We start from the raw sequence: 24,918 nt of genomic DNA, 5'->3' as shown, positions 1-24,918 counted from the left end.
TGGTACAATTCTTTGAAAATGAAAGAGGGCAACTCGGAGTAGTTGTTCTATAAACCATCAGGAAATAGCGCTGTCAAGTAGTAATGTACACGTGTGACAATGTTACTTTAGTATACTTCACCAAAAGCACAATACAAAAGAATTGTGTAAACCTTGAGATTATAACTTGACATTAGAACAAAATAAATGGACATGAGAACATGCATTCATACGTGTAACTAAACGCATGTAACTAAATTAACAATCTCTAAATATTTTCTAATTTCAAAAAAACATTTTCATTAAATTTCACTTTTTTATTATTATTAAACATGGACCTTTATGTTCATTAAAAATGCTTATTATACTTTTGTAGGCTCAATTTGTAAATATAAGCAGCAAATTTAGACGCGCAAACTGGGTGCCCATGTGATGTGATATATATAAACTGCAAATATAAAAAAAGCCATTTAAAAAATATGAATGCTATAATAGTATATAAATAATACTAAAATAATGTGACTCTAAACTAGTCTAAATATACAAGATCATTAATCCAACTAGTCATTTATTTTCAAATTATGGTTGACTACATTATCACACCTGCACACATTAAAGGGCCCCTATTATGCTTTTTCAGTGCATAAAAGCGATTCAGTCTCACTTCCTGTAACATACCAACATAACAATGTAACATATTTGCATAATGCCTGTCTATGGTATTCATTGGCTGAACAACGTCTACTTTGACCTGCTTTCAAACACTGTAGCTGTATCTGAGGCATGGAAAAGTTATTAGAAGACAATATTTTTAGTACAGCAAATCCAGATTGTATGCACTCCCAAAGGATGGGAACTAGCGCTAGAATTGATACTGAAAAATGGCATCGTTATCAAGTGCAGAGAAAGCCTCTAGAGCTGAAATTTAGATATGGTAATGAGTTTTTTTGTTTCCAACAATTGCTGAAAGCGGTAGACCAATCACAACAGACTTGGCCATCTAACCAAAATGAGCAGGCTCACAGAAAGGAGGGGTTTAGAGAGACTGAATCTTTAAACAAACCATTTCAAACACTGTGAGAAATTAGGTGGTGTGCAATGTATATTATGAGAATAAATTATTTAGATGCATCCAAGGTCAAAAAATATATTTTTTGTAGGAAAAAATATATTTTTTGTGTAACATTTGCAATAGCAGTTGCTATTTGTAACCTGTACCTTTTAGCTGTATGCGTTTTTTAGACTAGCGTATAAAATAGCTAATTCACTAATTCTACCTCACGTATATGGTGTTTCCTTAGTTTGAGCGCGAACAAAACCATTTTTTTTTTTTTTGCATTCCTCAAATTAATTTCGTGTTGAGCAATGGACCTGGTTGGGAAACCAAAGACTACATCGCCGATCTGGGATCATTTTGGATTTGTGCCAAATAAAAAAGGTGAACTTTTAAATATGGATGAAGCCATTTGCCGGATTTGTAAAAACGAAATGCGTGTTAAATGGGCAAACACATCAAATCTCAAGAGCCATCTTCAATCATGTCATCCATCGGCATTTGTACAAGTTATGTCCCGTGAACGCAAACGCCCAGCTCAGTTTCACCCCCCACCCAGAGAACCCCACAAACACCATGCCACCGCTGGTGGTTGATCAATAACCACCGCGGTGATAGAAAACTGCCAGCGTCACAGCCCTAATTATGGCCCTACCAGCTTTCACATGTCTTCTTAGTCAGTAGCAGATAGTAATACACAAATTGAAGTGAACACATAAGAAGAAATCACGGGTCTCACGTCTCCATGTTGTCTCCTTCAAGGATGGTTTGGACAGGGAGGTAACCCATGCGAGGATGCTTGGCAAAATAACGCTTTGTCCTAAACTTGTTCTTCAACACCTTGGCGAAGTCTCTCACGTCCTCTCCTGATGTTGTCTGAAGTAAAAGGACAGAGAGACACAGAGAAATGTCATAACCTACACTTTCATCTTGAAATGTGTTGACGTTGCTATTTACGGCAGATACTAAATTCTAAACACAATGCAACGAATGTTGTAATCTACAATGTATATGCCAAGGGCTCAGTTATGCAAACAAAAAAACCTACCGGTGTGCAATATTCAACCATAGGGTACTGCATTTTGTGACCTTTGGCCACTCTGCCAGAAAAGAAGCAGCTTTGGCAGATATCATAGTTAAAGTGCTTTAAACTGCGGTACCTGTTGAGATCAGACAAACAAGCAATGAGATCAGAGTTAAAGTCACTGATTAAAACATGCACACAAGATAATTTCCCATAAAGGTGTAGTTACATCTTGATCCTCCAGGTGGAGATGCTCCCTGTTCTCACCTATTCTAAATAGTGAGCATTTTACAGTCAGATTTTATACATCCTATTTAAAGGGATAGTTCCCTCAATAATGAAAACTAGCCCATGATTTACTCACCCTCAAGCCATCCCAGGTGTATATTAAATTCGTATTTCAGATGAATATAATCAGTTATATTAAAAAATGTCCTGGCTAATTCAAGCATTACATTAGCAGTGAAAAGGATCCCACAATTTTGAAATCCAAAAAGTGCATCCATCAATTATAAAAGTAATCCATATGGCTCCGGGGGGTTAATAAAGGTCTTCTGAAGCAAATTTGTGAGTGTTTTTAAGAAAAATGTATAATTACATTTTTAAACACGTTATAAAGAAGAAGAAAAAAAAATCTAGCTTTTATTTTTTTTTTAGCATGAAAAAAAGTGTAACTGGAGTGACGATTATGTCAGTAAGCGTTTTGAACCGCGAGAGGCATAACACTTTACGGAAGAGTAAAGGTGTTCCACCAGAAACTAGATATTTTACTTTATAAAGTCTTAAATATGGATATTTCTCTTAAACAAACCCATCGATTCACTTCAGAAGGCAATTCAATTCAATTACTTATTATAATGTTTGGATTAGACAGGACATTTTTGTTTTATATAATTCTGATAGTATTCATCTGAAAGAAGAATGTCATATACACATACACACCTAGGATGGCTTTTTGTGCAAACTATCCTCAACTAAAATAACATTCTGTTCGCATTCCATTTTTTCACAGTGATATATAATAATAAATGTTTCTTGAGCAACAAATCATCATATTAGATTGATTTCTGAAGGATCATGTGACACCGGAGTAATGATTAAAAAAAAAATCCAGCTTTGCCATAACAGGAATATATTACATTTGAAATTATATTTAACTAGAACAGTTATTTTCATTTGTAATATTATTTTGCAATATTACCATCTTACTGTAATTTAGTTTTTACTGTTTTATTATATTGATTTATTTTTAATACAAAAATCTGACCGACCCCAATCTTTTGAATAGAACTATTAGCCATAGGTTAATTTACTTTTTCATAAATGCCACTGATCTTGTGTACACAATTAATCAGTGCATGTTATTCTGAAAGGGGACATTTTTTTATAGAATAAATCTTTCTTAATCTCTCCAACAACTTCTCTTCTGCTTACGTAACTAGAGACACCGAGAGGAAAGGATAACATTATAGTCATAGACTAAAATCCCTGATTACAAAGGATAAAACAGACAAAAGTCCTGTTCCACAATATTTCTCAGAGAACATTATAATGCCAAGTAAAAATGTCTTCAAGACATCTTTGTGACAGTTTCTGTCAATTATTCTGTCAATGAATTTTTAAACTTCATATGTAAGTGCTACAAAAACTAATTATGCAAACGTATGCTTTAAATCGGTGGTTCTGTTTCAGGAATCAAAATGCTTAAAATCAAACCCTGAAATGGATTAATGATTACAAATTTTACACATCATAATATTAATAGGAAAACTGAATATTTTGTTAATAAACAACATCAGAAATGTGATTTTCAGCGTAACACAAATATACACAAGGCAAAACATTGTACAAGTATTAGACAGATTATCAAGCAACAGACTATAAAAGAAGACCGAGCCAGATCTGAGCCAAAAAATCTCTTTAGAAAGAAGCACGCCAACAAATAAGAGCAGAAAGTAAACAGGGTCACTTTGATATCATGTAGACTTTTAAAATCAAATACATAAAAAATACTTAAAGTAGGACTGTGTTCTCCTACCAATAAAACCTTTAACAGAAGAGAATAAACACTACAACTTTTTGAGCCTCAAAACACAGACAAAAGTTCTTCTTCAACGTCTGCCTTGAAGTTTGGTGCAATGCTTAATAATGCACAAAAAAGTGCTGAGACTTTTAAAGCACCTGAGGCGAAATCTGTCATTCTGAATAATAGCACTAAAGAAAAGGTCCATACCTGAAGCCAATAATAGGACATTCCTTACAAATGTTGCATTTAGCCTGGTGCTTTGCTGTCTCAGCGGCCGCCACACGGTGAAGGACAGGAAGCCAAACCATCGATTGAGGTTCTAAACGCATCCAGTCCAGAAAGACTGAAGCTTCTAGCTCTGGTTTGTTATTGGCCTTCATATCAGAGCAAAAAAAAACTGATGAAAACACTGTATAGACTGTACTGAGTTTTACAGGCTTTTGAATGAACATTGAATGAATTTAAAAGACCATGTGCAATTGTGGAAGTTTCTTATTGAACAAGTCATAAATAGGGTCACCTGTACCACGGTTTTAAAAAGAAAAATGCTACAAAATTTATATTCTACATGCCTGTTTTAAGGTAATCTGTTCATAAATGTAGTCAGTGGTTACTTACAAACTGAAAACAGCTGCGCACACTGGGCTCGATATTGCTCCCCCCAAAAGACGCCACTTCACCCAACTGCCTAGGGATCTGAATGGCGTCGTGCAGGAGGAGGCCGAGGCGCCGCTGGTCACAGAAGCCTGTGGCACTGGCCACCTCTCTGAATAAAACTAGAGTAAAAGGAAATTATGAGAGAGTCAAAACCATCATGTTTATATTAAAGCTACACTGTGTGATATTTTCCCCCATCTAGCGGTGAAAAGGTATATGACCATCCAGTGAATAATAGTTTCTGTTCCTCTCAATTCCGATTTCGTTTTAACTCCTACAGTGGCCGATTTAGTCCAAGATTAACATGGCTTCCAGTTCGACCTCGTTTATGACTGCCATCGAGTGTTAAAACGCGAAAAGCGAAGCTTGAATTTACAGGTATGTCCCTTTTTGGCTAATGTACTTTCAAGATGGAGGGGCAACATGGCGACCAGCATTCGAACTCCTCACCCGTATGTATTTTTAATGGCATATTATAAACTTCCGAGAATACTTTATTACTTGTAAGAAGTAAATATACATTAATGAGCACATTTTTTTGAAAGAACTAAGTGTTTTTAGCTAAGAATAAACAAAAAAAGTTACACAGTGTAGCTTTAACAGAAAAAAAAATCTTAGATCCACACTGGAACATCCAAAGGAATTTCACAATATTCACTAGCATTCATACAGTTTTCATAACACGTTGTATTGTATTTATGTCATGATTACATCATACGCAACTTTTTCTAATCATTAAAGAATTCTACTCTTTGAATCTATCAAACAGCTATTGAAAATTCAACTTTGCCATCACATCAATAAATTATATTATATAGACACGGACCATACTTTAATCCGAGTTCCCACATGCCCTTTTGACACACTTTAATGTGGCCGGAGAGATCACCGTATAGCGTGCAGCGTGGCGAGCGAGTCAATTCGATCATCTCTTTCTGGTCAAAGAATAATAATGAATCAACATATGAAGGTATATTAAGGATACATTGCAACTTACTGAAACTTATCATATGTCGTGTAATCGCTCAGTCAGTGTTTCAATGGTGGAAAACCGTCAATAAAACAGCTTGTAAACATAAACAAGTCACGTAGCATTACATTTACCTCAGAAGTCATTCAGTGTTCATGGTTAGTTCAACTCTAGAGTAGAAGTAGAAATCAACTCTTTGCTAAATATATGCACTATATTAACCTACATATTCATTATATTCTAATTAACCTGTTAGTGATGTCTTGATTATTTAATACCTTTATTGATTATGTTTATGTTGTTGAAATTATATTTCAACAACAAATTGGAGGAAAAGAAAGTTGTATGTACCATTACACCCCAAATAAATACATTTATTACACGGCTCTCTGAAATACTTATTTCTGAATATTACACGGTCCTGTAAAGTACTTATTTCTGTTTGGTCAATCGCGAATTCCAGCGGTATGTTATTCCCAGATAACAACCAGGAAAATTGAATAACACACCGCTCATCCGGGTACTATTATCTTATATACCGTATTTTCCGGACTATAAGTCACACTTTTTTTCATAGTTTGGCTGGTCCTGCGACTTATAGTCAGGTGCGACTTATATATCAAATTTAATTCATAGTGACTGACAAGAATAAACATATAGCCGCGAGAGGGCGCTCTATGCTTTTTCCTCTTCATGACGCATTTTTTGACTGATGCGACTTATACTACGGAGCGACTTATAGTCCGGAAAATACGGTATATACTGTTATCTTGACCGGTACTACTTATATGCTTAACGTGTCACTCCGTTGTCGTTGACTGTCTGGTGTCATCTTGTGACTGACACACTTAAAGGGATCCTTCACCGTTTTTTCAAATTAAACTATTTTATTCCCTTAACTAAGACATTTTGATAGTACTTAGCTTAAAGGGTCACTTTAGCGATTAACATATGGCTTTGTATCAGTAGAAACCCTGGAGTATATTCAAATGAATAAAATACAAAAATACATTTTCTGTCTTTTCTCAGTCTAGAAAGGCATCAAATTCAAAAATAATTTTAAATTTCATTTAATGATCCAGTTTAAGTAAGCTTAAGCTAAGCCCAGTTCATTCATTAGGTACAAAACAGAGATCAAGTTAGAAGCGACCAAACACCTCCACGTTTTCCCTATTTAAATACAGTTACACGAATAGTTGAACAACCAAGTATGGTGACACAAAATAAAAAGTGTCACTTTTCTAAGTGGGTTAAAAAGGATAACTATAACGTTTGGCGGAATAGCACTTTTGAGAGTACTTCGACTCACTGCAGTAAAAAGTCATGCCTGAAAAATCCTCGCTTCTCCCCCTCCCTCTCCTATAAATAATGGGCTGATTTTCATTTTTGAGGGAACTATACCTTTCAGCATAATTTCATCATATATGGTCTAATTTACTTGAGATAAGTAGTCGTGTAATAAGCGGGATAATGTACACCCAGCCGGTTGTTATCGCAGAAAAAAAACCTTCAGAGTGATGCAAGACAAGTCCTGATCATTTTGTCTGGCTTTATTCTGCTTTTTATTGTTGCCTTTTTATTCAATTTAAAAACCTAAATATTAGTAAGAAGAAAATAAATAATCTGCATATGCGATGGACATCGGTCATGCTCATCTTTGCTCACTTCATTGAAGGTATCTTTAGTAAAACAGCTCTGTATTTAACAAAGTACATACAAAAGACCTAAACAGGAAGAGAGGCTACCTGTTTTACAGAATATGGAAATTTGTTGCACATAAATCCCATTAACCAAGAGTTCAGTTATATGTTAACCTTGCTTTCTGGGAACACCCCCAGCTGTTGCACTGTACTGTGCACTATACACTCTAAAAGAGCCAACTTTAAAGCTTTACAACAGCGTTTACAGCAGTGCTATTAACAACTAAACAATGACAACATACTAAAAGAAACTGCAAACACCCGAGAGAGCTGTAAACCGCTAGTAATAGAGTTCTTTAAACCAAAAAACGAAACAAAAACTTAGTTTTTATAACGACTTAAGATACAAAATAGAAAGAATAAAGCACATAAGATAAGCAGAAAAACTTACATCTGTACTTATCTTCAAGGTGAGCTTTGCACAAACAGATTATTCCCGTTTTGAAGGATAGGGTACGAATCTTGCCAGCTCGTCCACTGCGGAAAAACATATAAAACAATAACAAGGTGACAAATGACTAAAGCAATACCAACAATTGCTCTATTTATTTATTTAATTTTTGCAGATAAACAGTCAAGATCAGGAAAAAAAAAAAACTCTAGATGTTTTTGTACCATATACTGGTAAAATATACTGAATACTTTTCTTCTGAATTTGTCTTTCAAATTTTCTTACAAATCAAGTTTAAGAATAATATGTCCCCATCACAAAACATTATTTAATGCATTTAATTATATACATAAAGGCTAGAAGGCTACACATTTGTGCTTCCATGTTTATTAATTATTATGTTTAGCATGTGTCTACCATAATTCTATATTTTTAGTTGTTGCTACATTCAATGCGTGCTTTGTATTGGGTTTGTTTCCCTTTCTCTTTTGTCTTTGTCTCTCTGGTCTGATAAGTTACTCTTTGACTTGTGATCATTTGACTAGATACAGCTGTCCATCATGACGTCCCAATGCTCAACGTCATGACTGATAGGCTGACGGCCTTTGGTCAAACTGAAAATTCCACTTAGCCTGATTACATGTTAGTGTTCCTGTAGTGGTTTCCGAGTCAACACATCTTTGGGTTTGTTCAGTGTGGTTGCTGACATATTATTGTAACACTAGTTCTGCCTGAGAGAGTACATTGCTTGCGGCAGGCGTGTGTGTGTATTGCCGTGTTACATGCTGATAATCTGAGACAAACGCGATGTTTTGTAGCCAACTCACTAGAGAGGTTCTACAATAATTTTATGAAGCGACAAGAATATTTTTTGTGGTAAAAAAAACATAAATAACGACTTGTATAGTGATTGCCGATTTCAAAACATCATTTCGTAAAGCTTCCGAGCGCCAAAGTCAGGTGATTTCAGCAGTTTGCCGGTTTGACACACGATCCGAAAACTGAATCGATATGCTGATTCATAACACTCCGAAGCTTCAGAATGCAGTGTTTTAAAAATCGGCCATCACTATACAAGTCATTAATTAGTTTATTTTTTCACGCACAAAAACTATTCTCGTCGCTTCATAAAAGTATTGTAGAATCACTGTAGTGAGATGGGCTTTGTAACGACGTCTTTAGTGCCTTTGATGGGTATTGAGAAAGGAAATGACATTGGTGTCAATTAAAGCCTTTCTGATCCATCGGATTTCAACAAAAATATCTTCATTTGTGTTGCGAAGATGAACGGAGGTCTTACGTGTCCAACGACATGAGGGTGAGTAATTAATGACAGAATTTTCATTTTTTGGTGAACTAACCCTTTAAGGCGTAACGTTGAAGATCTCTGTTTTGTTTCAGCATTTTTCTTTGAAGTAGGTAGTTAGAGGATTGGGTTAGTAGTTATGGGCATTTTGTTCTCTTGCTTTCATTGTTATCCATATTTTTATATTACTAACATTACATTCTGTAAAATCATTGCACTTATAATAAATTAACTTTAATGTTATTGGAATCTCGTTTATTGGTTGGTTCTGCAACCTGTTCCCACTGCAACAGTTACATCTCACATAAATGTTGTGTTATCATCTCTTTTACATCTTTAAGCACGCAACAGAAGTGCTCACATTTATAATTTAAAGTGTAATATTTACAAGTCTTAAGTGTAATATTTATATTAAAGCATACCACAATTCCTGTTTTTTTTATCCCCAAATTTAAAATAAAAAATGTAAGACTTTTTAAAGAACCAAGGGAACCTGATAACTGCATTTCTTCAGTCAATCTTCAGGACCTCAAATGTTTACTTTGGGGGAAAGACAGGGGTCTTCTGTGGAATCTACCACCTCCATGTACAAACACTGCATGATTTATGGCTCAGTGTGATCCTACTGAGAAACAAGCTGAGTACCAATTGAGTCCAACTCCTTGATTCTCTCTGACTCATGTTCTAATATTTAAAGGATTAGTTCACCCCAAATGTATAACCCTTTCATCATTTACTCGCCCTTATGCTGTTCCAACCACATATGACCTGCTTTCTATCATGGTCTATCCTATAACATCTTATATTTGCAAAGTAACAACAAAAAACGTACGTATCATAAACGTTGAGCAGCCAGTTGAGACACATGTCCACACAGAGAGGCACATTGACCAGGCTGCTGTGCTGCTGCTCCAGACGGTCGTAGATGCTGGTCAGACAGTTTATCACCTGCATGATGTCCATGAATTGCTCATTCTGTTTCAGATTGTGCTGCTCAAAGGCCTCACAGGCCGCAGACATGCCCAGAAGATCCACTGTGAACAGAAAAATGCAAAACTTGATAAAGTGTTTAACGGCTAGAGCGTTGCTATGCTGTTTCTAGGGTGTTCTAGGTGGTGACTAGGTTGTTGTTATAGGGGCTGCTAATTTAAAAAAAAAAAAAAAAAAAAAATATATATATATATATATATATATATATATATATATATATATATATATATATATATATATATATATATATATATATATATATATGCAAATGAACTGTTATCGTTAAGTAAAAATAGAATGAATATGTAATATATTTTATATAAATGTTCCTCTCTAGAGTTCAGAGTTTATGGACATTGAATGGCTTTCCTGAGGTAAACATGACATTGTTTCCAAGAGTGAAACACTGACTGAGCGATTACAGACATAATAACGTTTCAATAAGTTGCACTGTATCTTTCAACATACCTTCAGAATTTCATACATATTTATTTTGTGCTATTACTAGTAGTAAAGAGGAAGACACGATTGGTTCACATGAAGCTTGAAATTAAGTGCGATCTGTCGCACCACATTAAAGAGCGCCAAAATGGTATTTATTGTTTGAATTTCGTTATAAAATGGACAGACTTTGAGAGCTGGGATTTTGCAATAACTTTAGCCCAGCCCTAGGAGTTATAGTGCATTTTGTCTCTACGCACAAACTGGAGTTTCATTTATCTTTGCGGGGATTGGTAGCAGTAATAAACACTACCATTTCTTTGCTGTTCTTTTCTTTATTCTTTACAACTTATTAGTGTTAAGTACAACTTCCATAACAGTGTTGTGTGATTGCAAAGAGTAAGTTGTGTGGACTCACAGCAGAGAGCTTTCTGCATTCGTCTGAGCTTCATTGCAGTCCTGTATGCAGAGAACCGTACGTTGTTGAGATCCGCTGTTTAGCAAGAGAAAATGTGACATGTTCTTTTTAGCAAACCATTCATGCAACATTTCATTACTGTCACAGTAAAACCTCTCATCTTTGCATCTGACGATTTCTAATTTTGAGCTTATTTGTAGGGATCTGAAAAACAGGCGGTAGAAACATCAAGCTAGTATCATCCAATTAGTTTCACCATTTTTAATCCATTGATCAACAACGTTTCATCTAACAATCTGACAATTTCCTTTAAAAGGCAATTACACTACAACATATCTTGCTGCAAATGTGAGAGATGTAACTACTTCATAGTAGGGTTGATAAAAAAATGACAATTTATGTATGTATATTTATATAACAATACACTTATAAAAGTGTGATTTCATGAATCATTACTTTACAGACTGTTGTAGGTACAAACATTAAACCCGTTCAAAAGTTTGGGATTGGTAAAATTTTAGTTTTTGAAAGAGTTTTCTTATGCTCACCAAGGCTACATTAATTGGATAAATTTTTTTGTTAGAATTTAAAATAACTGCTTTCTTTTTAAATACATTTTAAAATATCATTTATTCCTGTGATGGAAAAGCTCTTCAGAGACACATGATCCTTCAGAAATCATTCTAATATGCTGATTTGCTCAAGAAACATTCCATATTATTATCAATGTTAAAAACATTAGTTCAATATTTTTGTGTATATTTTTTGATGAATTAAGCATTTTTTTGAAACGGAAAGATTTTGTAAAGATGCAAAAAGTATTTAATGTCACTTTTGATCAATTGAATTAACCCTTACTGAATAATTACGGCATTACTTTAAAAACAGTACTGTAGTGAAGTGTAGTGTATATATACACATTTTTCATGAAAACATTTTTTATATAATAATATGCCTTATGAAGACCTGCATTAACATTTTAGCACCATCTTTGGAAAGTCACCAGCAAAATCATCATAAACATGCTATTAATATTCAAAGCATTATTCAGTTCAACTTTATGCACATCAGATCAGAATCAGGCCTACCTAATGACTGGTACAGTTCTGCCATCTTTGGGTGGTCCCAACATGTTGTTTGGGTCTGGTGACTGAAAGAAAAGACATGATGAATTACAATAAACAGTACTTCTCTCTGAAAAACTTGCTTTATAATAAATAGCAAAAACTAACAAAAGGCTCTGAAGGCTGGCTATGCAACATCCATAAATGTGTATGATATTTAGTGCTCAAGACAGTGTCATCATCTATCTAAAGTAATATAGATTAGGACAGTGATAAAGTGTGGTGGACAGGGCTTGAGTCATTTCACACCAACAATAAATCTTTGTAGTCCTCAAACTCAAGAATAGCTAAATTATGTTCTTCAAATAAAGGGTATTTTCAACAGATACTCCAAGCACATTTAACATCCATATTTACACCAACAGCATACTACAGCATCTACTGTATATAGTACATGCTGTCTATGATAACACTAAACGGTTGAACTCAAAGGGGCACATTCAGTCATCCGTTTCTGATTCATATATAGTTCCAAACCTATGTGACTATTTTGTGGAAGACGTATTTCCTGGCCTGGCCATTATTTTGAGTATAATGAAAATAAATAAGAAATTGATTTATCATCTCTAAAAAAGGCAGCATACAACCCCAATTCCAGAAAAGGATTGCCATTAAAAAAAAAAATTGTAATAAAATCAAGAATCTGTGATTTGTTTATTCACTTAACCTTTATTTATCTGAGAAAAGTACAAAAAAAAAGTCCAATGTTTTCACTTGCAAAATTTATTTAATTTGGATTTTGATGGCTGCAACACTCTCCAAAAATTGGGACAGAGCAACATGTTTACCACCGTCACATCACCTTTCCTTTAAAATTGTTTTAATTGAGGATACAAATTGTTGCAGTTTTGCATGTGGAATTTTTGCCCATCAAAATTAGTTTATAATTCCAAAATACAATTAATTTGGCAAGTGCAAAAAAATATTTTTTGTACTTTTGTCAGTTAAATAAAGGTTAAAGAGAATGAATACATCACAGATTCTTAATTTATTATATTTTTAGGAGGATGGGTTTGTATCAAAAGTACAAAATGTTTGTAATATATTTATATTTACTTATGTTTTCTGAAATCATACAATAGTTTTTTTGTGTATGTAAGAAACATATGTATGAATGAATAAATAAATAATAGTGATATGCATTGATAATTTATAATACTTAAATATTCCATTAAAAATATATTTTTGTGTCATTCTGACTTCATGGTGACTTTGCAGAAAATGTCAGCTTCAGCATCATCACTACGACTGGTCGACAGAACCCTTACGCCGTTGGTCCTGCCTTTTGTTCACACCGGGTGCATTCCGGGACTGATCCCAGCAATGCTACTATCCCGGGACATGTTTGCATTCGCATGAAAGGCACTGTAGTAATTCTATGGAAATTTTCTGGGATCTGGGATCATGATCTTAAAAAAAGGTTGGGAACCACTGGTTTAGATCCTGCATGTGACCATGGGAGTAGTTTTAAGCATCTAAATTGTTGTACTGGATCCTCTTCATTTGAATCTTAAAAGCAGGGAGTCTAAATTTCTACATTCACAACAGCGTCTATTTTGTTACAAGGGCTCTAAATGAATCCATTAGTGGAAATGCAATTTACACTACTGAGATGCCTTGTTTTGAAGTGTTGCTATGGGCCAGAATGTTTTTGTGATTTTGGGCTTAAGCCAGCCAAGTGGCTCTACAGAATTCTAATAAGGTAGAGAAACTTCAAAACTATAAATTATACCAAGACCCTACAGTGTTTTAGTAGGGAAAAACACCATCAGTGTTTTTCACCATCAGTGTCAAAAATTAGATAAAAGGTGAACTTTCATGCATTTTTTTCTTCCAGAAGAAACAATTCTGAATAAGTCAGAGGGGTCAAAATGAACGTATGAAAGAACTTTAAAAAAAAGAGTCGTGGAAAACATCAGCGTTTTTGAAATGCAAACATTATGGGGTGAAAGCATACTAACAAAAAAGCACCATGGTAATACCAATGCCATTTACCATGGGACTGTTTAGAACTCGGGAACTGTTTTTTCCTTTGATGGCAAAGCCAAAGTTTCAGCATCATTACGCCACATTATTTCATTGTCACATGATCCTTCAGAAATCATTCTAATTAGGGTTGTGCGATATTGAAGAAAAATGCGATATGCGATATGGTATTGCAATTAGTGTGTAAAATCTATTTAAATTATATTTAAAAATCGTATTTAAAAACCGAGAATGAAATCATTTGCGTTTCACATTCTTTCTGGGAAAAGAAAGCATCGCTACAACTTCTGAAAGTGACCAGCAGTGTTGTAGAAAAATTTTGTTTCACAAATTGTTCACGTTTCGGTGTGTGTGTGTATTGTTTTTCGCAAATTATTGCGTTTAATAACATTTTTTAACGTCAAGGAAGTCACATAAGTAACAGTAATGTGCCCAGTCTGTTCTCTGCCCAATGTGTGACCTAAAACGTACACCTTTCACAATGTTGAAGTAGCCTATTAAAATCATTCAGATATTGCAAGCAATTGCGATATGCATATTGCAATATGTACATTTGCGATATTTCGATATATTGCACAGCCCTAATTCTAATAGTAAAGAATTATTTAGATCAACAAAAACAAAAAACAAAAACACAAATGGAACAGTGTATATACTTATATGCACACATACACACATAGACCCGGTCAAAATTGTAATTGATAGTAAAGATATATATTGTTAGAAAATATTTCTATTTTGATTCTATTTTTATTTTTTACTTTTTAGTCATCAATGAATCATGGAAAAAGTATCACAGGTTGCAAAAAAATAAAAAATAAGCAGCACAACTGTTTTCAACATTGAAAACAGCCAAGTGTCAAATCAGCATAGAATGATTTTTGAAGGATCATGTGACACTGAATACTTGAGTAATTATGCTGAAAATTCAAAGAAAAAAATATATATTTTAAAGATTATTAAAATAGAAACCCATTATTGTAATAATATTACATAATATGTCTTCCCCTGTATTTGTGATCAAATAAATGCAGGCTTGATGAGCATCAGAGACTTCTTTCAAAAATATTAAAAATAGTTTCCAAACTTTTGACAGGTACTCTGTGTGCATGTATGCATATATTTGTATGAAAACAAGAAGCATATATATATATATATATATATATAGACAGACACACACATTCATATTTGAAGAAGGTATGGTTGTGAATATCAAAAAGTTTAAAAACCCCTAACATGCACATCTGGGCATCGCAGGCGGCTCACTGTAGGCTTTGAGACAGTCAGTATCTGCCAGCGCCCTCTAGGTTCAGGTAGTCTCAGTAGAGCATGCCAATGGCCTGATGGCAAATTTCCCACTGAGATCTCCATACCTGCACATCTCAAGGCACTGCATGAGCGGAAGTACAGCAGTAATGTGGGTTTGGACAAGAAAACGGAATGCCCACCTACATGCATCTTATCAGCAGTGTACCCACACAAACACGCTTCACGCAGACACCTCTAATCGTGGCTCCTGGTCAGGGTTGAATGCAAACGCAGTCGTAAGTATGTGCTTCAAACCAAAACAGTTATCTTCTGTATGGTCTAATGTTAACTTATGGGAAGCACACGAATATGGAGGATCCTTAAGGCCAAGCCTCGTTATAAACACTGTGATTTCAAATACAACTACAAAACATAAATGGCAATATGAACGCCGCGTTAGGTTTATCAGTCTGCATGCTGCAAGAAGGGTACAGCAGATGCATCAGGAACTATCGATGTGTTTGCCATTAGAAAAATAAACAAATCAAGCGCTGGACTGGCATGTCGCTAAGACGTGGACATCCCCGGCTGCATTGGCTCCCTGTAAAAACCGAACAAGCACCTGCTAAGCTGTAAGGAAAACGAGAAAGGCAAAGAAGCAGCGACTATACGGCAGATGGACGAATGCAAAACTCCTTCGGCGTCCTCTACTCGCGCGAGACGACATTTATTCGTGTTTGCATTGCACTTACTTTCTCAAGTTCTCCCTCATCTCGCCTCTTAGTAATCGCCAAATGCAACGTGTTTATTTTTTTTAAATCCCGATGGTTTAATGTTGTTTGGGGCGAATCACCTCCGCGGTGTTCCCTCTCTACAGGGGAAAAAGCATCCGACTTCCCTGCGATCTCCCTCAGCCAGAGCGGCTCAGACGAGGCGGAGCTTTTCCTCCTGCTCCCTTCCCCCTCCAACTCCTTTCTCTCTCTCTCGCTCTCTCGCTCTCTCTCTCTCTCTCACTCGCTCGCTCAGGCTGTGCCTCAAAACCTAGTATCCCACCTTCCTAGATCGCATTTTAGCACATCGCCTGCGTTCGAGTCGAGTGTTTTGTGGAAATCGCTTGTTTGTTTGAACGCAAATAAAATAAAATGTTGGAATGAAATGTTCTATAAAGTGCTTCTTGTGCTTAATCAATTCTACGCTCAAAAGCACAAATAATGCTCAAATTAAAATATATGAAAACATGTCGCCTATGGCCAACATGCTCGATTTGAATGTGTGAAGCAAAAAAAAAAAAAAAAGTCTACACGCACAGCCTCCACAAAGTCGTAAATGCAAATAGGAAGCTCAGGATCTTTACAAGTTGGGGGCGTGTCGGAATACCACAATATTTAAAAGCATTTAGCAGTGATATTGTTCTGCTTTTTTCTATTTACAACTAATTAAGCTAATGCCTGCTCAAAATATGAAAGTATTATAACAATATAATATGTTACAGTGGCATCATAAATTAATTAAAAACGTTAAAAAAGCAAAACATGTCCAATATTCTTAATTTTCTAGAAGTAACATTGCTATATATTTGTGTAATTAATTAAGAGAAAGTACACCAGCATCATATTGAATGCACCATAATTCTGCTTTACGCTATCATACATTTTCTACTTCCCACTTTTGAAGTAATTTTATTTGCCTTCACGTGCTATGGGATATGTCGTACTTTCCACTTCTGAAGTCATGATAACAAGCTCATTGCAATAAAATTTTGACTAGTAAACTAATATTTACGATAATTCCGATAGCATGTGAAGGCAGCATAATGCCGCCTTTATATGCTATCGGAAATTAGGTACTTCCCCCTTCTGAAGTTTTGATTACGACTTGTTGCATTCACACGATTTGTATTTGGAATAAACAGGAATCATGGGAGGACACCAGGTTTACTCTTGCCTATTTATTGGAAAAATGTTATTAAAACTAAATTATACAGTGGGTCCAGAAAGCATTCAGACCCCCTGACACTTTTCACTCTTTATTATATTGCAGTCATTTGCTAAAATCATTTAAGTTCATTTTTTTTCTCATTAATGTACACACTGCACCCCATATTGACAGAAAAACAGAATTGTTGACATTTTTGCAGATTTATTGAAAAAGTAACTGAAACTGAAATATCACTAAGTATTCCGATAATTGGCTCAGTATTTAGTAGAAGCACCCTTTTGATCTATAGAGCCATGAGTCTTTTTTGGAAAAGATGCAACAAGTTTTTCACACCTGGATACGGAGTTGAGGGCTGCACTGATGGTTGACTTTCTACAACTTTCTCCCATCTCCTGATTGCATCTCTGGAGCTCAGCCACAGTAATCTTTGGGTTCTTCTTTACCTCTCTAACCAAGGCTCTTCTCCCCTGATAGTTCAGTTTGGCCGGATGGCCAGTTATAGGAAGGGTTTTGGTCATCCCAAACGTCTTCCATTTAAGGATTATGGAGGCCACTGTGCTCTTAGGAACTTTAAGTGCAGCAGAAATTGTTTTGCAACATTGGCCAGATCTGTGCCTTGCCACAATTCTGTCTCTGAGCTCTTCAGGCAGTTCCTTTGACCTCATGATACTCATTTGCTCTGACATGTACTGTGAGCTGTAAGGTCTTCTATAGACAGGTGTGTGGCTTTCCTAGTCAAGTCCAATCAGTATAATAAAACACAGCTGGACAAAAAATTAAGGTGAAGAACCATCTCAAGATTGATCAGAAGAAATGGACAGCACCTGAGTTAAATATATTTAGAATATATTTATATATATTCTAAATATATTTATGCTGAGTGTCACAGCAAAGGGTCTGAATACCATGTGATATTTCAGTTTTTTTTCTTTAAGAAATCTGCAAAAATGTCAACAATTCTGTGTTTTTCTGTCAATATGGGGTGCTGCGTATACATTAATGAAAAAAAAATGCTAAGTACTTTCCGTACCAACTGTATAGTGTCACATGCACTGACAACCTATAATAATTTACGATGAGATCCAGCTTTCTGCTGATTCTTTAATTTGGTCAAATGCAGGCTATTTTCGCTGTGTTTAAAACATACAATACGGTTCAAATAATTACTCACAAATGTAAATATGCACTACATTTGCACATACACACAAGACAAGACAATCTAGCTGTTTTGAAGAAAAAATGTATAAATCACACCTGTTACAGCAGTATTTTTCCCTGCCACCATGTTCACACCCATCTCGGGAATTTGGGTATCAAAATAATGCTGTCTTCATGTGCTCTCAGAATTATCGTAAATACGAGTTTCCTTGGTAAAAAAAAAAAAAACTGCACATGAACACCGTCCAATTTTGAATTTTGAGTGCGATGAGCTCGTAATTGCGACTTCAGAAGGGGGAATTATCAAATTTCTGATAGCACGTGAAGGCTGCATTATTTCCGAACTTCCCAGTGGTAAACATGACATCAGAGGGTGTTCATGTGGTATTTTTTCCTTGGAAACTCGTATATACAATAATACTGATAGCATGTGACGGCAGCATAAATCCAACATTTGATTCCAAATTTTAGAAGGCGCCTGTGTGATTTGCCAAATTTTTCAATGCCAAATTTTTCAATTTTCCAAAAAAATGTTTTATCAACTTTTAAACTCGACATGGATAATGAAAATGCTGGAATCAATCATTTGAATGTTCTAATGATATCCATTGCTCAAATCAAATGTATTTATGGGGAAAGGAAAAACAATAATACTACTAAGAAAAGGAAAAACTCAAATCAAATGTTAGAAAAAAAGTTTCCCCATGATAGTCAAAATGCTCTGATCGAAAATGTGTGTGATGCCAAAAAAAGTCCAACATTAAAATGTGTCATTCAAGTCCTCCAGGGAAGTTTGTATTTACGTGATGGGTAGTCATGTTTAGTCATGTCAGGTGCGTTCAAGTTACTTTCGTCGGAGCAAGATGGCAGTGTACCTTCTTTAAATAATTACACAAAAATAACATATGACGCTTGCACGTTGTGTCCATAAAAATAATTATCAAAGATGAACACAACTCATAAATTTTTTAAGCCTAAATGCAATCGGCAAAAGTAAAAAGCTAAAGGTAGGCTATAAACGGACTGCACCACGGTTCTGCAAATTCAACGTAACCATTACTAATCTTCTATCACTAACTCTTCCAGTAATAATCTCAATACATTTTCCCAGAACGTTTGAGTTAGAATAGTTTATAAGAGCAAAAGTATGAGCATAATGAGGCTGTAAAAGCGGACTGAGTTAACCTGCTCGACGTGATGTTTAATTTCCCCTACCGCCTCTACCATCGTCCCATTAAGTCACTAGTTATTAACTGCCTTTTTCAAGACATATAACTGCTTCACAAAAATCGTGAGTGGGCTAATACTGATTTATGTTATGTTTTAGAATAAAACATGAATGTGTCTTGAGCTTGTGTTCGCCACAGACCTTATATCTGCCATTTATCCAAAACCTGACAAAAAACGAAACAAAAAAAAAAACATTGATTTCGGAACAATGGAATCAGAAGAGGTAAAATGCTAATTGGCCTACAAAGTGATGTCATACTTGCACAGCTTTTATAAATATTGTGGTATTTCACCATGTTTCTCACTGACATGCTCCCAAGCAAAACATCAGGGCCTAAAATAATCCCGAGCTTCTCACTCGTATTTACGACTTTGTGGTGGCATTCATGTGCATTCAGATCATAAATATGATATTTTCGACATGAACTGAATGCACCATTATGATACAAAAATCAACAAAAACCAATGCATATCTAGCTAGGCAGCCGCTTGAAAATGATTAGAATTTAGCCTATTGTCTTGTTGAGGAGGGCTAGATGGGTTATTTAATCGCTGACAAAAGATGGTGCCACAGTGCAGGAATCTCATTGACAAGGCTTAGATTTAGCATAAATTCAAAATCATCAACATACTATGCAATAATTTGTTTAGTTTGCTTAATGTATTAGATAGGATGAAGTTACAAAGTGTACGAGGAAAATCCCATAAAAAGTTTATGCATAAAATAATTCACTGTGTAACAGTGTAAAACTTTTATAAAAAATTTCATTACTGACATCAACAATCATTTAGATCACCAGCGTACATTTATAAATGTCATGAGACTTGGAATCATACAATATATTTCATATAAATTAGTAAATTAACTACTAAATGCATTAATGTTTGTTAATAACTTATTAATCAAAGTTTTGTTATTATAAAGCGGGATATTGTCCTGCAGCTTATCATATGCATTAGGCTGGAAATAACAAATGCTAGTGCCATCTGACTGAAAGTACTGCTCTGCCTGACCAGCAATAATGACATTCATAATCTATGACAGCATCATTAAGAGTCAGTTCTCTCCTACTTGAAATCAGATTCATGCACTGCCATGAGCATAAATGCCTCCCTGGCACATAGATATATATAGATATATATATATATGAAGCTTGTGTACATACTTTAGAGAATTACCCTATCCCTGCTGAATAAGAAAAAGTGTTCATTACAGAACTAGGTTGTTGAAAATAAATAAGCCTGATATAGTAGAGAAAGCCTGTCATAACTTTGACTTAATTTGAACAGAGAAGCCACAAGTTTGAACATTTCAGAGAATGATATTGATTTTGAGCCACATGAGCAATGAAACAACTATACTGGAATATACTATTATAATAAGCCTATGTATATATGACTGGGGGGAAAATAGACACATTACAAACAAATTACAAGTTAAACCCTGGATTAGACATTAAATAGTATTTTCTTGTAAAATACTCCAATAATATTTGTTTTATTTACAACTTTAAAAAAATCAAAGCAGAATGTGGCCAAATAAGGTAGGAGTTTGATAAGCCATGCCATTTTAAAATGCCTTCTTGGCAAAGAAAAATTATATAGAGGTGAATGTAATATTCATAATTACACTGCAGGATATCTGCCATCTGCTGAAATGAGAAGAAGCATTTATATCATACATAAATATGACTTCTAAAAAGGTGCTGTGCTATGTACGTATAAAGAGATAAATTGAACATCGAAGAAAATATGGACATAACATTTTTTAAAAATATTGCCAGTGTACTTGAGCCCATGGCACAGCTTACCCCCCACAGCATTTGACACACTTTTCCCCACTGCTACCATTATAGCTCATGGCTAACTTTTATCCAAATAATTTTCACGGTTTATAACATGGGTTTTATAAACCATGCATTTTAACATGGGTATATTTCTGAAGATTGCTTTGACATTAAATTCATTATACTTGCCATAAAGAAGCTTTGACAATTCTACATAGCAAGAATAAAAAAAGCTAAAATGCAATTTTTAATCACAGGTAGTTGCATATGAAGGGCTGACAATTTCATCGCTCAACCCTTATATTGTATGTACTGTTTTGTAAATATACACATCTGGGTAACACTGTATTTTACAGTGTCATTGTTACATATGTACATGTATTTACTAAAGTAATAACAGTAAATTATGCATAATTACATACTGAACTAATCCTTAACCAAACCCTAATCCTACCCTAACCCTGTAGTAAGTACATGTTGTTAATTCATATTACTCAGTACTTAAATATATAATTACACCGTACTAATGACACCTTCAAAGAAAGTGTAACCCATATTTGTGTCACTTGTTACAAAGACATACGTATAGAACAGTTAAATGGAAACTTGGCAAACTTCCCGGTTTAATATGAAGGCAAGTATTTCTGAAACTCAGTCATCTGTGTGCAGAAGTTCTCGGTTTACTTGATTCATGCAGCTACATGCATTGACAGAGCCTAATTTATCATCTCAGATTATTCTGCACAAATTTTCCAGGGTGATATCTCTGTTTGGAAAAAGGTCATGGAAAATCACTTTTCTTTGGTAGTCTGCCGCCAGCTGTGATATATTTCTTAGTCTGGGAGCTTTCATAGTGTTGAAATTCAATTTGTTAATTCAGTGTGGACCTTGAATGTGCCTGACATCAACATGTGGGTTGAGTTTGGGAAGACTTACTTGATATAGTAGGGGACATTGTTGGGTGAAATAGAGCGTTCAAGAGGGCTTTCAACAGACACTGTGTGGAGAAAAGAAAACCCTTTCAAGTTACCTCAATTCTATTCACCTTTCACTTCTTCATTTGGTTCAAGATGTATTTTATATACAGTAAGCGACTTAGAACATTGCACACACAAACTAATCTTGTGTATTTTATGTCATTACAATACTTGTAATATTGCTAAACAGAACCACAACTACACACTCACCATGCAGGAAATTCTGAGACTGGGGCCCTAAGTCTCTGTAGGCTGTGGTCAGCTGGGTCAGATGTTCCTCAATGGAGACCTAAAAAACACAGAAGAGGCAGAAGGAACAGGAATGAATGGCTGTGACGAATAGGGTTATTTTAATATTATTTATATACTATTATATTGTTTACTGACATTTTGAATTTTATTTTATTAATATTTTCAGGTTTCATTTTAGTTTTAGTTTAATATAGTTAATTGTGTTGTGTGCTTTTGTCATAAATAAAATAAATAGTAAAACAATTAAAGTAAATATATATAGAGAGAGAGAGAGAGAGAGAGAGAGAGAGAGAGAGAGAGAGAGAGAGAGAGAGAGAGAGAGAGAGAGAGAGAGAGAGAGAGAGAGAGAGAGAGAGAGAGAGAGAGAGAGAGAGAGAGAGAGAGAGAGAGAGAGAGAGAGAGAGAGAGAGAGAGAGAGAGAATAATAGTAAGGGCAAATAGTAGATGAAAAACATTGGCAACTAACTGAAATATAAAAATTTTAATGATAATTTAAATGTACGTATATATTTTAGTTATCATGGCCCGGTTTCACAGACTTGTTCATGACATGCAGACGGTTACTCTGGCCATCAAATATCAAATGAAGTGAGTTGTACTGTTTTTATTCACTTAAGATTTTAATTATAAGATTTGGTATGTCCACCTTTTGCATCAATTACAGCAGCACATCTCTATGGGATAGTGTCAATAGATTTCCTCTGAGAACTTCAACACTAACGTTATCCCATGCATTTTGCAACTCAAGCCAAAGGCTTTTCTTCAAATGTACAATAGATCTGTCCATGTTTCCATTTTCCAACTCTCCCCCCAAAACCATCTTTATTTCAATGAATGGAAATAGTTTTAATAGAAATAGTTTTAGTTAACAAGAACAACAGTGGAAAATAAGGAAATGCATGCCAGTAAAGTTTAGTTTAGTTTTAGTTTTAGTTTTATTTGTTTATTTTCGAACATGAGAGAAATATAAATACAAAAATATTCAGACATTATCAAAAGAAACAAATAAAGGTGAAAGACAAAAAAAATTAATTAATTCTATCCCATGAACGAAAAAGGAGTAGGATGAAGTAAAACTTATATACTCCTACCCCTTTAATTATTATTTTTCCTTAAATAACATGCATATGCCTACGCCTACTCATACACATATATACATCAACACATATACATACTCATGTACACATTTGTATTTATACATACATACACCCATATATATACCTATACCCCTATATCCACCGACACATACACATACCTCCACATGCCATATACATACATGCATAAATTCAAAATAACCACTAACAAATGTTATAACTCTTAACAAAGGAGCGCTCCCATTTTCCTACAGTGCTTCTTGATACTTCTTAAGAATTTTTTCTCTATACATTTTTTTAAAGAGGAATATGTTGGAGCATTGCTTTAAATTTTCATCTATTTTATTCCACAATTTAACTCCACATATTGATAAACAAAGTCTTTTCCTTGTTGTTCTAAATCTATTAATCTTAAAGTTTCCACATCCCCTTAAGTTGTACCCTCCCTCCCTCTCAAAAAACATCTTTTGTATATTCCCAGGCAATAGTCTATTTCTTACTTTAAACATGAATACAGCAATTTGATATTCAATTTGGTCATAATATTTTAATAATCTCGACTGCCAAAATAATGAATTTGTATGTTCACAAAATCCAACATTATGAATAATTCTCATAGCTCGTTTTTGCATTATTACTAACGGCTGTAGTGAATATCGGTAAGTGCTTCCCCACACCTCTACACAGTAGTTCAAATACGGTAACAATAATGAACAATACAAGATGCGAAGAGATTTAACATCCAGTATATACTTAGCTCTAGCCAGAATTGCGATACTTTTAGACAGTTTGGTTTGAATGTATTTTATGTGAGGCTTCCAACAGATCTTTTCATCTAGTAAAGGTTAATAAAACAATTTCAAAGAAACCTATTGTCTAAATGTGCAGAATGTTTCATCATGATTGTTTTTATGTTTGTCCTACTTTTTTATTATTACATAATGCTTTTCTGTGTCCTTTGTCAAATCTCTGAAGGACAGATCATTTCTGTGATCTTCTTGTTGCATCTATTGCTGACATGTACACTCTTCTACAACTTTTCAAAGATTGAACTCTGTTTTGATTTTATTTTGTCTCTTTTTGTTTAAGGAGTTAATTCTGTGACTTGCCTTGATTTATATAAATAATGAATGTTTTTTTAAAAATTAACATTAAATTAAAACGACTT

The 24,918-nt window shown here is 34.7% G+C and overlaps 1 protein-coding gene across 8 annotated transcripts in view; it reads right to left on the bottom strand.

Moving 5' to 3' along the window:
* dmd (dystrophin) overlaps nt 1–24,918 on the bottom strand; it is a 135,998-nt gene that overhangs the window by 24,360 nt on the left and 86,720 nt on the right. For 5 of the 8 annotated variants that reach the window (XR_010904784.1, XM_067442048.1, XM_067442047.1 and 2 more), the window contains 10 exons: nt 22,615–22,693; nt 22,364–22,424; nt 12,045–12,106; nt 10,957–11,031; nt 9,940–10,141; nt 7,802–7,887; nt 4,702–4,859; nt 4,291–4,457; nt 2,082–2,193; nt 1,773–1,909 (listed from right to left, as the gene is read on the bottom strand). Coding sequence is in view for 7 of the 8 variants with exons in the window: in XM_067442048.1 (XP_067298149.1) it covers nt 1,773–1,909; nt 2,082–2,193; nt 4,291–4,457; nt 4,702–4,859; nt 7,802–7,887; nt 9,940–10,141; nt 10,957–11,031; nt 12,045–12,106; nt 22,364–22,424; nt 22,615–22,693 (1,139 nt within the window). In the remaining variant the exon portion in view is untranslated. Of the gene's footprint in view, nt 1–1,768; nt 1,910–2,081; nt 2,194–4,290; nt 4,458–4,701; nt 4,860–7,801; nt 7,888–9,939; nt 10,142–10,956; nt 11,032–12,044; nt 12,107–16,066; nt 16,301–22,363; nt 22,425–22,614; nt 22,694–24,918 lie in introns of those variants that run through there. The other 3 variants (XM_067442052.1, XM_067442051.1, XM_067442053.1) reach the window with 3 other exon arrangements.

This window comes from Pseudorasbora parva, chromosome 4 (assembly GCF_024679245.1).
Source record: "Pseudorasbora parva isolate DD20220531a chromosome 4, ASM2467924v1, whole genome shotgun sequence".
NCBI classification, from domain to species: domain Eukaryota; kingdom Metazoa; phylum Chordata; class Actinopteri; order Cypriniformes; family Gobionidae; genus Pseudorasbora; species Pseudorasbora parva.
This window is presented reverse-complemented; position numbering and strand designations above follow the sequence as displayed.